Raw genomic sequence first — 15476 nt, forward strand, 5'->3', positions numbered from 1 at the left:
GCCACGCCGATAGAGCATTGTGGGTAGGAGGAGGGCCGCGGCCCCACGTGCCGGCCGCAGTGACACCAACATGGCCGCCGCCTGAGCGCCGTCCGCCGCGCCGCGCACCGCCACCGGGGACCGGCGGCCCCGCCGTCTGCGCGGCGCCTCCGCCAGGTGAGCGGCTGCGGTGCCCCTCTTGCTGCTTTCGGGGCCGCGCCGGAGCGGGGTACGGCAGGGGGCGGAGGGGGCGCGGCCCGGGCTGCGGGGCTCTGCCCGCACCGCAGGGCGGTGGGAGCGGGCGCGGGACGCCGCCGGGAGCCGCCGGGCGGGCTTTGAGGGAACGGACGGGGGTCCGGCCCGGGCCCGGCATCTCGGCTCCTTTCGGCGTCGGGCCGGGGCTGCCCGGCGCGTCTCTCCCGGCACGGGAGACCCCGGTGCTCCCGCCGGGCGGAGTTCCCGCACGGACGGCCCGGCCCGTGCCCCGTGTGAGGTACCGGAGGGCGGCCGCGCGTGGCGCCTCGTCTCCTCAGCACCGGCGGGAGCTGCGGCGGCGCCGCCTCACGGTGCGTGGGGACCTTCGGATGACTGTGCAAAGCTCCGGCGGGGCACGGCGCGGAATTGGGTCAGCACCGCCGTCATCGCGGACGTCTGGAAGGTGCCTGCATGCTTTTTGCAGCTCCGTTTTGCAGAATGCTGCGGCGCAGCCCGGCGCTGCTGGGGACGGGCCTGGGAGGGGTCGGGCCGGAGGGCATCGGGGACGTCGGGCGGGGAGCGGGGCTGCTGGCTGCCCGCCCGCACCGCGGCGAGCCGGCACGTCCTGCGTGAGAAGTGTCGGTGTTGGCGGGCAGACGCACACACGGGTCGCTGCTGGGCGCCCTTCTAGGCTCAACCCGAGAGGAAAAGGGTTCGGTTACTCCGTGGCAGTTTTACGCTTTTTTGGCCACAGTGTTTTTTCTCATTGCAGCGGGAGGGTGGTTACGGCAGCCTAGCCTTGATCGGGCTGAGATTTGTATCTCCTGCCCTCCTGTGCTTCGAGATTTAATGACTCACACTGACAACTTGCACTGATGCTGACATGCACAGGAAAGACCCTCTATAAAGAAAGCGATCTTGCCAGAAGAAAACGTGAAACAAGTGCTCTTGTGGCCTTGTTTGCTACCTCTTAGAGCTTAATTCCATTCTTTTATTCGTGTGGGGTTCATTTCTGTATCTGCCACACATACATGCAAACTGCAGATGCAGAATTGTGTCTGTGTGTCTTCAGTGGAAGCTTCATCCTGATCAGAGGATTCCTCACATGAATGTTGTGCGTTGTTCCAGGACACACTGCTTCCTGTGGTAGGTCTGTTGCTCTGGTACTCCAGTGAAAACACCTGCAGTCATTCTTTACCGTTAAATGGTGAAAAACAATTGTAATCTGACATTTTCTGTAAGTACTGAGCTGGATTCCCAAGATCTCATATAAAATGGAAAGAGCAGCATTGGATGAAGGACCAGAAACCAGGTCTTTCAGGTTGGGTTTCTCTTTCTCACCTTGGCCCAGGAAATCTGAATTTTGGGAAAGTGAAATAATACTCTCAGGAGGGAAGGAGCAGGTGAGCACGTACCTGGCCTGTGGTTTGCCATCCCCACATAGGGCAAGGACAGAGAGCTCAGACCTGCAGCTCCCACCTCTGGGTCTGCCATGTGCACACCTGCTGAGTGTGCTCCCAGTGCCTGCTCTGTTCTGAATGAAGGCCCCATTTTGTGCCAAGCTGTCTGCGTGCTGTATTGTACTGAGCACCTGGGGTGTGCAGAGCTGGAGCTGCCACATCTCACTGCTTGAAAAGAACGTGGCCATGAATGTGCTTCTGGGATCTGCAGAGTGCCCAGTGGTTATCAAGCTCAGTGACACATTTCTTGGATAACTGTAAGTTGGTGATTTGAGAAAACCATGTGTGTGTTGAAATACAGTGGGATGGTGAAGAGGTGAATTGTTACTTGAAAAAAGTCAGCACAGTTAGGGATGTAGCATAGATGCTTCTGCCTCTCACAGACCTCTGTCACTGGCTCCTTTCTGTAGGAAGCTCAGCAAAGAGGCGAGTGTGTGTCAGTGGTGAGAGTAAGATCTGTTGAGGCAAGCTCTGTTCTCATTGTTTTGAAGGGTCTGAGGGAAACAGAGGAGTGTCAGAGCTGCCATCCTACCTGAGCAGTATGTCTGTGCTCAGCCAGGAGCCAAGGCTGTGCTATATTACATAGCTGTAGGCAGGGCCAGCACACTGCAGGTGTAAATGCTGTCTGGTCCTGAGCACAGGGCTGACACAGGCTTTTTGTTTCTCCTAGCTCTTAAACCAGAAGCTTGCTCCATTTCTACTTTCAAGGAAATTTCTCTGGGAAGGGAAGAAGGCTGGTGTGCTGCATGGCACCATCCTTAGTGACTGTGACAAGTGCTGTGGCTATTTCAGAGCTCAGGCATGCTGTCTGCAAACCAGCTGCTGCTGGGGTGCAGTGGTCACACAGGGTATAAAGGGTGTGCTTCATACAAGTACTGAAGGCCTGTCCTTCCCTCTGCAGAGCTCTGCTTTAGTGCTCTCTCTTTCATTAAAGTTACAGGAACTTCGTTACCTTCGAGACTCTTGTTTGTTTTTGGAGTTGGTGGCAGTTGGTGATGGTGAGGTGTGAGGGGCCATGTTGTGCCAACACGTACACTCCTTCACAGCACACACTGAGTGCGTTGCCTCTGAAAAGAAAGTGGTGTACTTGAACAAATAGTCTGGGCTCCATGTGGTACGTGGCACAGATGTAGTGACTCATATGACATATCTGTTTTCTTTCAGATTGTGCCAAGGAATAAGCCAAGGAAGAGCTTTTTGTATCCTAGCATGGCAAATGAAGAAGATGATCCAATTATACAAGAGGTAAAAGTGCTTTGTGGCATCAACGGTTCTATGTGCAGCTTTTTTTGTGCTATTCAACTTCTGTTCTATTGTTCTAATTATAATTTTGATGAATCCATATCTGCTATACATGAAGCTGAAATGGTTTCATACCTTCTGCTAAAAACAAGCAGTTGTACTCCAATTCGGGACTTCCTTAAGGGTCTGTTCCATCCCAGACAGTATCCCGGTGTCCCATTCACTTTACGTATGAATTCATGCACCAGAGGAATGAGCAAGGGCGAGCCTGTGGGGTTTGACAGAAGTGTGTCAGAAGGTACTTAAGATGGAAACATCTGTGTGTGATCATCGTGACACATCTGTGGATTTTAGGTGTTGGTGGCAAAGTGCTTGTATTAAATCCTATTTGGTGTGTGGGTGTGTTTTGTCTAGCTTAGAAAGTTTTCATGGCAAAACACCAGCAAAGAAGTTAACTTTTAGTCATGCTGCCAAAGAGAGAACATCCTTTTCAGATTGTGATGATAGATACACTTCAACCCCACAGACAAAAAAATTTTTTGTTTCATTTCAGAGACAAAAATATGCAGCATTGTCTCCTGCCTCATCATAGTTGTGCTGTTTTTTCTTCTCTAAGAGGCCAGCTGCTATATTACAAGTGAAAATCAGCAGAGATGAGACCTTTATCAAGAGTCATGAGTGAGCTTTATATACAATTCATAATTAGAAGCAAAAATTTACAGTATTTGAGCTCTAGGGATTGTACTTACGTCTGAGGCTCCATCCAACATAGCTGTTAACTGATGCCAGTTGTTTGTGTTGCTTTTTAGATCGATGTGTTCCTGGCCAGAAGTCTGCTGGAGAAGTTGTATCTGTTTCAGGTATTCCAGTTAGCTTTTATCTAGTGAAAATTTGTTTAAAATAAGTTGATTGAAAGAGCAATAACTTTACCTCTTACAGGGAACAGGCAAACCTGCATTCATCTCAGTTGAAACATTTAGTATTAAGCTGTTTGTAAGAGAGGAATGATTGTTTATGGCATTCACTTGTCATTAAATCACTGCCTATAGCCACCCTCAGGGAATTAGTTTAGTAGATAATATCCTTATTGTAGTTTGATAAATCTGCAGTCTCTTGGCCATTTTCTGCCAGTGGCCAAGTTATTTCTGTCAACTTTACTGAACAAATATTTATTTAGGACCTGTCCTGTCTAAGACATTGCCATCAGTATTCATAACCAGCGTGAGGCATCAGAAGAGACCCCTTATGCTGTGGAGATAAAACTAATGAGTGATAAAAGGTGGAAATATGCTTGAAATTTGAAGGTCTGTTTCCCATTCTGTTCACTGAATTTCTCTCATCGTTTTATCTTTGTGGTTCACTTTTCCTATCTGCAGAGTGGGAGATCTTTTGAGATACTCATTATAAGCCAGTGGTGCTACCTGGCATAGCCTCCTGTCCAGGTCTTCTGCCCAGCATGTGCAGCTTCATGAGGGGTTGCTCTGCATGTTCTGGACAAATGGCAGCTCTGAGCAGGCTGCTGCTTTGCTGGAAGACTTCATCTGGGCACCACACTGTGATCTCAGCATCCCCAAATAGTTCAGAACAGAGGATCATGTGGCTAGATGTGACCATATGTGGACCAGATCGTGTAGGCTAACACTGCTGGTGAAAACTCACGTGTATTTTACTTCTAGATAAATAAATCTCCAGAGAGGTAATATCAGTTAATGGGTTTTCATGGCTTCTATCACATCCTTTTTCAGCTGGATTAATATGTTGTACCTTTTTCTTGTCTTATAAGCACAGTGATGTGTTGGAGGCAGGAATGGAAAAGAGTGAAGTGACAGGAATGGAGGGCGGAGGGGAAGGCTTTCTAACCATACTTTGAGATCTGATGACTCACAAGATTAGAAAAGTTGTTTATTGAGATCTTGTAACCATCTGGAAAGTGGCTTTACATGTGAAGGGGCAGGCAGGGTTTAATTAATTTCTGTTAAATTCTTTTGTCTTTAAATTAAGAATTTTTATGAAATCGATGTGTTTTCCAGTATCCAATTCGTCCAGCTTCCATGACATATGATGATGTTACACATTTATCAGCAAAGATAAAACCAAAGCAACAAAAGGTTGGTCATCATTTGAGTCCAGTCTATGAAAGTTGTTTTATACTGTCTGCAATGTGCTTCAGGTCATTACACTGTGCTACCAAGCTGTTGTAAGTGTGCAGCTTGTGGGTCCATATCTCTGTGCTTGGGCTTAAAAGAAGAATAGTTTTATTAAGAGAGGAATTAAAGTCAATGGGAAAAAAACAATATAAAGACAGAATCATTCAGGAAAGTCTGGCTACTATTATTCAGTCTATACAAGATTGATTTAAAAGACTTTCACAATATTTAGAAGAGGGCTGAGGTTTGAAGGCATGCTTTGTCTTTTAGAGTCATTGTGTGTCTTGATTCTTCTCTTGCCTGTCTATGAGCCATCAACAGTCCTGTTTGAGACTCTGTGGGGTGGTGAAAGTATAACCAAAGCCAGAATGGTTGCACTTGCCTACATATTCCAAACCTGTAGCTGTGATTTTAAAAATGTCTCACGTTAAAAAATAAAAAAGAACACAAATAGGTCTGTGATAGCAGGATATTTTTCTGGGAAATAGTTGAGGAGAGTGCTTATGTGAATTTTGGAGTTAGTGTATGTTATGTTAAGGATTTTTTTAACTAGAATTAGCAGACATTTACATTTTTAGGCCCTATGCAGACATAAATCTACCATCTCAACCAGGGACTGGTCACTAGTTAATTTACAAGTAACACGAAGAGGAAAAAAGCGAGGTGATGGCTATAATTTATAAGTTTTATTGATGATTCATTTGGAGTTCTGCCATTGTAATTATTTGCCTTTTCCTTCACGTTTTTTAGGTTGAACTGGAAATGGCCATTGACACTTTGAATCCGAACTACTGTCGCAGCAAAGGAGAACAGATTGCTCTCAATGTAGATGGCACCTGTACAGATGAAACAAGTACCTATTCCTCGTAGGTGTCCTTCATTGCTTTTGTTTGTTTCTGTGGTAGGCAGAGATATGTGTATGTCCATTAGGCCCATGTCCATCCACACGTCTCTTAAATACCTCCAGGAATGAGGGCTCCACCACTTCCCTCTGCAGCCCATTCCAATGCTTTGCCAACCCTCTCTATAAAAAAATTCTTCCTGATATCCAATCTAAACCTCCCTGGCACAACTTGAGGCTGTTTTGTTGTGTCCTGTCACTTGTCACCTGAGAAAAGTGACCAACACCTCCTCACTGCAGCCTCCTTTCAGGCAGTTGTAGAGCAATGATGTCTCTCCTTAGCCTTCTTTTCTCCAGACTAAACAACCCTCAGTCATTTCTCCTAATGTTGTTCTGTAGTCCCCAGTTTTATTGCTCTTCTCTGCACATGCTCAGTCAAGTCAATATCCTTCCTGTAATGAGGGCCTGAAACTGAATGCAGTGCTCAAGGTGTGGCCTCACCAGCGCTGGATGCAAAGGATCAATCACTTTCCAGTCCTGCTGGCCACAGTATTTCTGATGCAGACTAGGGTGCCATTGGCCTTCTTGGCCTCCTGGGTACACTGCTGGCTCACGTTTGCTGGCTGCTGACCAGCACAGCACCCTCAAGTCCTTCTCTCCTGGGCAGATTTCCAGTCACTCTGCCTCCAGGCTGTACTGCTGCGTGGGGTTATTAATGACCCTGCACTTACCCCTAGTTCATGTCATGTAACTGGCTTGGCCAGTTGATCTAATCTAGGTCCATCTGCAGAGCCTTCCTGACCTCAAAGCAGATCAACGGTCTTGCCTTACTTGATGTTGTCTGCAAACTTAGTGAGAGTGCACTCAGTGCCCTCATGCAAGTTGTCAATTAAAATGTTAAACAAAACTAGCCTTTGTATTTAAGGCATTTGCTGATAGACTATTTTGGGAATTGATGATATCAGGCCTTTTAACATCTATATGCCACATTGCCTGTAGAATATAATCTTACAGCATTCATCTGTTTGCAGGAAGCTGATGGACAAACAAACTTTCTGCTCTTCACAAGCTGCAAGTAATGTTTCCCGCTATGCAGCTGCTGTTTATAGAAAAGGTGACTTTGTTTTGTTACCCCTCACATCAGTGAAACGTGAATTTCTGGGTTAAATAAGAACTGTTCGTTCTGTGTTTCCAATAGCATAGGCTCATATTTAATTGAAGCTTTTCTAAATAAAGCAAAAGCTTTCCTTATGAGTGTTCCTAGAGTCCTTGAGGAGCTCCAGCAAAGTTTTAAATGCTATAGCAGGACACAGTAGGTGTCTCCAAGATCTTCACAGCCCATGATGGCCTGAAACATACATTTACAGTAAAAAATTATTTTTTTACATTGTGTTATTATCTCTGTCTAGGCATGGCTCTTTTATTTGCCTGTTCAACACTTCCTGCCCTTCTTTTGTTTCTTAGTGTCACTGCAGAGTTTTGATGAGAGGATCATTATAGATTGCCTACAGAGATGTCTGTTTCACTAGTAGTCTCCTGACAGATAGGTCAGATCTGAGCCAAAATGGGGCTCTGTAAGATCTGGCTCCAACATTAATCAAGAAGGTAGCAGGAGAAGATCTTGATTTTTTCATACTCCTTTGATGTTCTATGCACTGGATGAATCACTTAATCCCTTTTTACTGTATTAAATATTTGTGTTCTCTGGAAGCTGTGCTGTTGCAGAGGTAGCAAGGTGATGAAAGTACTGTCTCTGTGCATTAGAAAACAATACTTTTAACCAATATCAATTCTCTTTTTCAGGTGAACTTCACCTGACTCCGCTGCACGGAATTCTTCAGCTGAGGCCAAGTTTCACCTACTTGGACAAAGCTGATGCAAAACACCGCGAAAGAGAAGCTGCTAATGAAGGTAAGTGCTGCGTGAGTTGTGTTTCCTTTTGAGAGGTAGGATACAAGTTCTTTCTCTAATTTTATTCAAAGGTGTTTAATGTAACAATGAACTGATTATAAAATCATTTCTCAGCCAGTTCTTTTCTCTGATCATATTTTCAGTGTAATTGCATCAAGATTTTTGTGGAGAGGTGTAGGGGACTGGCAGAGAGATAGGAGACAGCGGGCAGTGTCAAGGGGCAGCAATAGGAAGTGCCACCACAGCCACTGAAAAGCAGCAATGCCAAGTTCATGGGGGCAGTTTCTCCTATTACATGAGTGGTGTGGCACTGTCATATGCTGCATAGTTTAGCAAGCTGTAGTTCCTATTTCTGCCTTCTTCCAGAATAGGCCTCCAGACAGGTACTTGTTGACTCTGGTTGTTTTATTGTAGTGGTGGTTTTATCCTGTTGGCTTTTTTTGGCAGGTGGTGATTCATCCCAGGATGAAGCTGAAGATGACGTTAAGCAAATTACTGTATGTCCAGATTTCCTTTTTGTGGTAGTTCAGGCAACAGTTCACAAGAAAGCATGTCAGTTCATACCCAAATAATTGGACAGGAAACCTCATCTGGTTCTGGTGACCCTGGGCTTGGGAGGGGAAAGGCAGTTGTTGCACAAGTGTAAAGATGGCAACAAGAGTTAGTTAATTTGAGCTAGGACCCCTAGCTTCTGCTCTCATGCTGCCAAATAGGTAATGGAGGTGTTTTGTTTCAAGTGTTTTGGAGCTGTATTTAATGATGCTCAAATCTTCTAGGTACGGTTTTCCCGCCCTGAGACTGAGCAAGCTCGTCAAAGACGTGTTCAGTCTTATGAATTCCTGCAGAAGAGACAAGCAGAAGAGCACTGGGTTCATCTCCATTATTATGGCTTGAAGGTGAGTGTGGGGCCTGATGGCTCAGCCAAATTAAATCTGGGTCTGTGGGAATGGGGAGTCATCAGAAGACAGCGAAGAAAAGTTGATCTGTAGGCTTGAAATGACCCCACAGTGCTGTGTGCCTCTGCCACCAGATAGTGCTTTGGGATCTCCACATTGGAAAAGCTTTAAAATCGAAAATTGGACAAATTTAAGGCAGGAGGGTTTAAGTCCAATAGTCACTCGGGTCTTAGCTTTGTAAAACAGTCAGGGAAGCCAGTCAGATAAGTGTCATAAATCGTGTTTCTCTGACACAGCATGCATGTCAGGAGACTTTTGAAGTACATCAACTGAAATGTTTCCACATCGTATCTGCATCATTCAAGAAGGCTTACAGTACAGCATCAGTGAGATGGAATGCTTGAATAGCGCAGTAAGGATGGAGCAGTCTCAGTTCAGAATAAGGAGTCTATGTGAAATTTTGTGTTCAGAATGTGTCAGTGATTTGTGCTTTTCTCCATATCTCCAGGATAGCCGTTCAGAACATGAGCGCCAGTATTTATTCAGCCAAGGTCACGGCCTTGCTGAGAATACAGAATTAATAAAATCTCCCAGGTAAAGGTTTGATGGTTTTCTAGAGAAGGTACAATAATTTCTTGGGACTGTTTTCAGAGTAATAAGCAAATTTGTTTTTTTAAAATCATACCTTTGATACTGATATCCATGGTAGAAGTCGAATTGTTTAAAAAATAGAGACAAACTGGTCTTCAACTTCAGTTGCTTTCACTTGAGATTGTAGCCTTGTCTGTGTTATCACAGCTTTATTGAGACTGCAGATATTGTAAAGGAGAAGTAAAACAAAAGCTCCTTCTGATTAAAATAAATGAAAACTCTAAAGCCAACGACTTCCATTGTTAGAAACTCTTGGAAAACATTTTGGTGATTTTTAGGAGACACCTGATACTACTTGAAACATGTTTGGTTTTGTTTCTTGCTGACTGCAGCTATGTATAGGAATCTTCTGTTGTGCAGACAGTAATACTGTTTCGCTGTAAACTGATAGACCATGGCCTGAGCAATAGGAAGGTGGTGGACTGCCTCTCTCCTTAATGGTGTGGGTGTGTTTTTTGTAACATTTAACATCTCAGTGGAGCAGTGCCAGGTGTGATGAGAAGTCTTGTGGATTTGATTCTTTCAGACACTGGCAGTTATGTTGGCAGGTCTAACTGCAGGACTTCATGTGGCCCCACTTGCTCTGTGTCAAAGTACCACGTTGAATGTTTGCAGTTCCTCTATGTGGACACAGGAGAGTACAGAAGAGCAAAGATTCTGACTCCCATCTGTTTCATGTTTTTTGTTTGAATGGATGAATGTCAGTAGCTTTTACTAGCACTGAATTTGTGGAGGAAGATGAGAAAGGAAAGGGGAGGGGCTCTCTTTTCAGGCTGGTGTTTGTTTTGTAAATTCTAATAAGTAGGATTGCTTTAAGCAAAAAAATAACTGTACTTAAACTTGGGAAATCTCAAGACAAACATTATAAGGATGTGTTTTCTTTTCTTGTAGTGAATATTTAATGATGCTAATGCCTCCAAGCGTAGAGGAAGAGAAGTAAGTGTACAGAATGTTCAACGCTGATACTGTCTCTATGCTCTCTCATGAGCTGCAACTCACAAAGCTGTTGTTTATTTGCAGTAGCAAACCAGTGGCTCCAAGCAACGTGCTTTCTATGGCCCAGCTGAGAACTTTACCCCTTGCTGATCAGATCAAGATCCTGATGAAGAACGGTTTGTAATCCCTTTGCACTTTACTTGTGACTTCTAATTGTCTCAGATAAAATACCTTTCCTAATAGTATCCGTTCTGTCTGGATCTCAGATTCTGTGAAGCAGTTAAAAGCTGAGTATTTGCTTGAGAAGGCTGAGAGTGGTCCTTGGGAAAGAGAAGAGCAGTAGATGGAACAGACAGCTGCTCTGTATGTTTGTAGTGCTCTCACTCTTAGAATATTTTCTGATCTGATGATAACTTTCAGAATGCATTTATTTCTGCAGTTATCTTCTGGAATGTGAAGTCTTAGTATGGTTTAAAGGTGGAAAATTAATGTAACAGGCTGCACTTTGGCATTTTTTTCCCTTGAACGTTTTCAGTAATATGCTTCTTGAGTGTTCTGTAAGTTTTATTCTATCTCTTCAGTCCTGAGAACCTTAAGAGCTTCCTGTCTTGTCAGGTGTCTCTGTTTCCAAATATTGCCAAAGGAGTAGATTTTTTTTTTTTAATCCATGAATTAATTTAGGGCCAGTTAAGCTAATCAACTTTGTTGCAACATGAATGTGTATTTTTTGAACAGATACTGACTACGGGTGCTAAAATTTAGGTTTTGAATTTTTATTTTCCCCTCAGATACAGCTGTGACCCGGAATTTCGACATAAACATAAGTCACAATATCCTAGCATTGAAACTCCGTTTTTATTTTGCATACTGAGAAAGCCCTTCATCTGATGTTTCTTTTGCCTTTCAGTGAAGGTGATGCCATTTGCAAATCTGATGAGTTTGCTAGGCTCTGGGACAGACTCTACAGCAGTTCTCCGCTGCATACAGCAGGTGGCGATGCTGGTCCAGGGAAACTGGGTGGTGAAGAGGTATGCCTTGTCTTTGTTGCTGAGATGTGGTTTTCTGCTGTAAGAGAATTAGAACAATGGGTTTTATGTAGTCATCTTCATTGTGTATCTGTGTTCTCAATTCACTGTACTGTGAGATACTCTTTCAACATTCTGTGTTTTGTTCTGCAATAGGATAATAAAAATTCAAACAGATGATGGCAGATGCCAGCACAGTCGTTCCCAGCCCAGCTAGAATTGTGGTGGAGCTGTGATGTAATCTGTATTTGCATTTGAGCTGTCAGATATTTCTTGTCTTCACTCGTGTTCTTTTGTATGGGGACACTCCTAAATCCTTTCAGAGATTAATGTCAAATATAAATACATACAATGAAGCCATCCCAACCGTTAGTATTTCTTAGCTAAATTCAGTCAGAGAAAGATCTTTGTGCAGACGCTTTGCTGTTCGTCAGTGGATGCTGCTCTTGTCAGCTGAAGGCATTACCTGCCTTCTAGAGGCTAGCTTTACCTGTCATAAAATGGCACTACCTGTGGGGTACTGACTGTAGCACATGAAATGGATGCTGTGTTGTTCTCCTGTTTATTAGAACAAGGCATCTCACTGGGAGTTAAGTCTGAAGAGCAGTGTGATTTATTTTTTTTCTTTTTTTCTTTTCACCTGGGCGGAGCAAAGAATTACAGCATGTGGAGTAGCTTTCTGCACTAAGATGTGTGGCACCAGTTGCCAGCTTGTCTGTTAGCAGGATTCTTCAGCTGTTGTGATACAGGCCTGTGCTAGCTGTGTAAGCTGCTTCAGTCCTTGCTGTCCCTCCAGTCATTCCAGAAGGCAGCTGGGTGCAAATTAAAAGTGTTATAGTACTCAGAGAGTTTTTATGTTGTATGTGTTTCTTTGCTGTTTGTCTGAGGAGTCTGTGTGCGTCTGTAGATGTAGCCTGTTAGGGATAGTTGTGCACAGAGCAGTGTCTGCATACATCAGAGCTGTAAGTGAGGAGGCTGAGGAGATCAGGAATGTGAGCCTGGGTTGTGCCTCAAGGCTTTGAAGTCTGTGGAAATGAATGTCATCTAGTTGATCTTGCAAGCAGACAAGGACACCAGGGTGGTGTTAGTCCTGGGTCTGATTGGTTTGAGCATGAAAGCTCATAGCATTGTTCTCTTTAATCTTTGATTGCTGAGAAAGAATTAAAAAAAGCACAACACCAAAAACTCATTTCTATAGATCAGCATTTTGGATAAAGGCTACCTTCAAGGCTTAGGTTAGTCTCAGCATTTCTTAGGATCGTGTTGGTCTTGTTTACACTTATGCAAGGAAGGAAAGGCTTTGCAAGAACAAAGCAGAGCACGTACCTGTGTTGCACACATCTACCAGTCACAAGGCTGGGCTTTGCTGGTGTAAGCACTTCTAGTACTAGTGTAATTGAAGCGGAGTAATTACATTAATATTAGTTCTTTTAATGAAAGTGATGCTTTGGATAAAGGTGTAAATTAACAGCAGAGCTGGGAGCACGTTTGTTATGTTAATTTTCACCAATGCTGTATTTTGGAGAACCAAGTAGCTAATCCATCTTCCTTTTTAATTAACAGCGATGTGCTCTACCCTAAAGACACTTCCAGTCCGCATAGTGGAGTCCCTGCAGAAGTGCTTTGTAGAGGGAGAGACTTTGTTGTAAGTACAAGAGTTTGTTGTTTCTAAAGGAAAGTATTGTTGAAGTTTGTCTGAGAGCCGTGGCATTGTCAAATTTGGTTTCACATCCACCACTACTGCAATAAGATGTTTGCACCAGAGAAATTATTTGCGCTGTAACCCTGGTGGTGGTGTTAAAAGTCTGGCATGGGAGTGTTTGTGTGGACTGACATTGTGACTGTCTGGTAAGTTCAGATTGCTGGTCATTAACAGTAGCTGGTATTCATCTCTTTGTAATAGAACTTGTAGAGCTGCTATCATATAGCCTGCACAATGCAGGGCTGACAGCGAAGCCAGGACTGGATAATGAAGTGCTTGTTTCTCCAGATACATTTCCGTGGGCTCAGGACTGCAAGGTCTCAGGAGGGCAGTGTGGTTAAGCCTTGTGCTCCTGGAGCATGCACTGTTGATCTTTAAAAAGGATTTTATTTCCCTGAGCTGCTAATCAGTGAAAGGACTTTGTTCCTAAGCACCTTCTGTGAGTGGTAGCTGCGTATGGAAGTTGAAATGAGTACAGGTCTCATAAACGTGCACATAACCACAGGAGGGAGGAACAACTTAGTTTCGTGTTTGTTTTTGCTAACCACGGAAAGAATTAAGTTCCTGGGTGCTTCCTAAGTTCATACCCAGTTTATGGCTCCCACCCCATTGAAGAGAAATTAACAAGTGCATTGCTTTCATGTTTTTCGGTTATACCTAAGAGTTCCCCTTGTTTGCAAAGTCTGTTTATGAGATTTAGCTCTGGATAGGAGCATACTGTGCAAGAGACCTTAAGGATATGGCAGCACTAGCATAAGATAAAATGATGGTGATTAAAGCTGACTTTTTACTGTGTCTTGATGTCTGCCCAAGACACTGCCATATGGAGCTCTGCAATCAGGTGTGACCCGGTAACACTAGTCTTTAAGACCCAGCAGATTATGTGACACATCATGTGTGAAGTTCTAGGGACCAGAAATTATTATGCTTGGTTAAGTAAGTGCTAATGCTTAGCTATTAAAATGTAAAGATAAAGCGTTAAATAATGGAAGGTATTTTACTTTTATTTTAAATGCTCTAAAAGACCAATGGCGGCTTTAATGTTCAGTTGTTCTGTGCTGTACTTTGAGGGAGGTAAGTAATTCTTGCCTTTTCTCAAAGCTGCTGTTTTTTTCATAATAATGTCAGTTTCTAGTTTAGAATAAAGTGCCTAATGAGAAATGACTGTCTCAGACTTGTGTGCAAGGAAAGGTGACAGATCTGTTTCCTTTAGGCAGCAGCTTCTTGTCCTTTAAAACAGAAATGCCTTGTGTTGTGAGTGTGGTGATTTTCTGAGTTTGTAGGAAGAAAGAAGTTGAGTCAGAGAGAAGAAAGTATGGATGACATAGAAGCACAAGAGGAAATTGACAATAATGAGATTTTTGAATTATTTGCAACGCTATTAATAAACACATATTAAAGGAGATTGTAATCGATTTAAATGGAGATGGGAAGAAATCAAAGGTCATTTTCGGACAGTGGTAGTTCTGCTCATGTGCCCATTAGCCTGCACTCAGCAGCTGCCTCGCAGTATGCTAGGCCTTTGGAGTTGCTTAGCAGAGCACCTGGCTTCTCCATTAACCGGAGACAAATACGTGAGCGAATTGCCATCATTGCATGACTGTAAGTGACTGGTGATGTGCAATGGAAAAGGCAGCAGACACTTTCTAGAAGGTTGTGTCAGCAGCTTCTACTGGCACTGCACCCAAAGAAGTGGAGGAAGAGTTTCTTCAGGTTAGTGAACAAGTGTGCTAAAGCTGGGCGTGAGGTGTGATTCCTGCAGTTCCAGCACCACCACAGTAGAAGGGCTTTTTTGGAAGCTAAATGAGGTTTGAGAGATTCTTCAGAGCTTTTGTAGTCAAAGGTTCACCAAGGGAGACCATGGACTCTCAAAGGTTCTGATACTGTGCATGGCCATTTGAGCAAGGAATAGGTCAGAAAGTGCTTTCCTGCTGTTTGTGTGAGCATCTCCTGTTTCCACATCCTTGAAAGGAGTCAAGTTTCCATTTTTTTGGTAACATCATTGCAAAATATTATTTCTATGACTTCAGTAAGGCAACTCCTAAATATGGTTAACAAGGTTTTCTCTTTTGTTTCCTTCCTAGATGTGGAAGTTCACACAGGACCGCTGGGTTGTACGAAAGGAAGTGGCGACAGTTACAAAAGTGAGTGACTTCTTTCTAACACAGAGTTTGGGGCTAACTGTGGGCATTGTCTGCAGGTCAGTAACAAGGTGCTGCTGCAAGCCTTTCCTTTCAGGTTCACAGTGTCTGCATTACTGCTGACTTGCAGTGTTGCTAACCAAGGCATATCTTCACTTTGGAACAGGTATAGATGCTCTTTACAGAATTATTTTAAGCAGCTCCCACAGTTACAGTTCCACAGGACATGACTGTCCTTGCAGCTGAGCCACTGGAATGCATCTTTGTCCCCTCTTCTGTTTTGGTGGAATGCTGAACATCCTTTGAATTAAGCTTACAAAGCACCAAAGCAGATGAGAACTCATGTAGTC

At 43.9% G+C, this 15476-nt stretch overlaps 1 protein-coding gene across 4 annotated transcripts in view; it reads left to right on the forward strand.

The window, feature by feature from the left end:
* POLR3E (RNA polymerase III subunit E) overlaps nucleotides 1-15476 on the forward strand; it is a 25963-nt gene continuing 10487 nt past the window's right edge. For 2 of the 4 annotated variants that reach the window (XM_085237578.1, XM_085237580.1), the window contains exons 1-15: nucleotides 1-156; nucleotides 2799-2879; nucleotides 3686-3736; nucleotides 4907-4984; nucleotides 5774-5889; nucleotides 6896-6978; nucleotides 7668-7775; nucleotides 8223-8272; nucleotides 8552-8671; nucleotides 9180-9265; nucleotides 10214-10258; nucleotides 10343-10434; nucleotides 11166-11286; nucleotides 12847-12928; nucleotides 15070-15129. In XM_085237578.1, the coding sequence (XP_085093704.1) occupies nucleotides 2844-2879; nucleotides 3686-3736; nucleotides 4907-4984; nucleotides 5774-5889; nucleotides 6896-6978; nucleotides 7668-7775; nucleotides 8223-8272; nucleotides 8552-8671; nucleotides 9180-9265; nucleotides 10214-10258; nucleotides 10343-10434; nucleotides 11166-11286; nucleotides 12847-12928; nucleotides 15070-15129 (1128 nt within the window). In that variant the 5' untranslated portion in view covers nucleotides 1-156; nucleotides 2799-2843. Of the gene's footprint in view, nucleotides 157-2798; nucleotides 2880-3685; nucleotides 3737-4070; nucleotides 4181-4906; nucleotides 4985-5773; nucleotides 5890-6895; nucleotides 6979-7667; nucleotides 7776-8222; nucleotides 8273-8551; nucleotides 8672-9179; nucleotides 9266-10213; nucleotides 10259-10342; nucleotides 10435-11165; nucleotides 11287-12846; nucleotides 12929-15069; nucleotides 15130-15476 lie in introns of those variants that run through there. The other 2 variants (XM_085237579.1, XM_085237581.1) reach the window with 2 other exon arrangements.

This window comes from Meleagris gallopavo, chromosome 16 (assembly GCF_905368555.1).
Source record: "Meleagris gallopavo chromosome 16, MGAL_WU_HG_1.1, whole genome shotgun sequence".
Taxonomy (NCBI): Eukaryota; Metazoa; Chordata; class Aves; order Galliformes; family Phasianidae; genus Meleagris; species Meleagris gallopavo.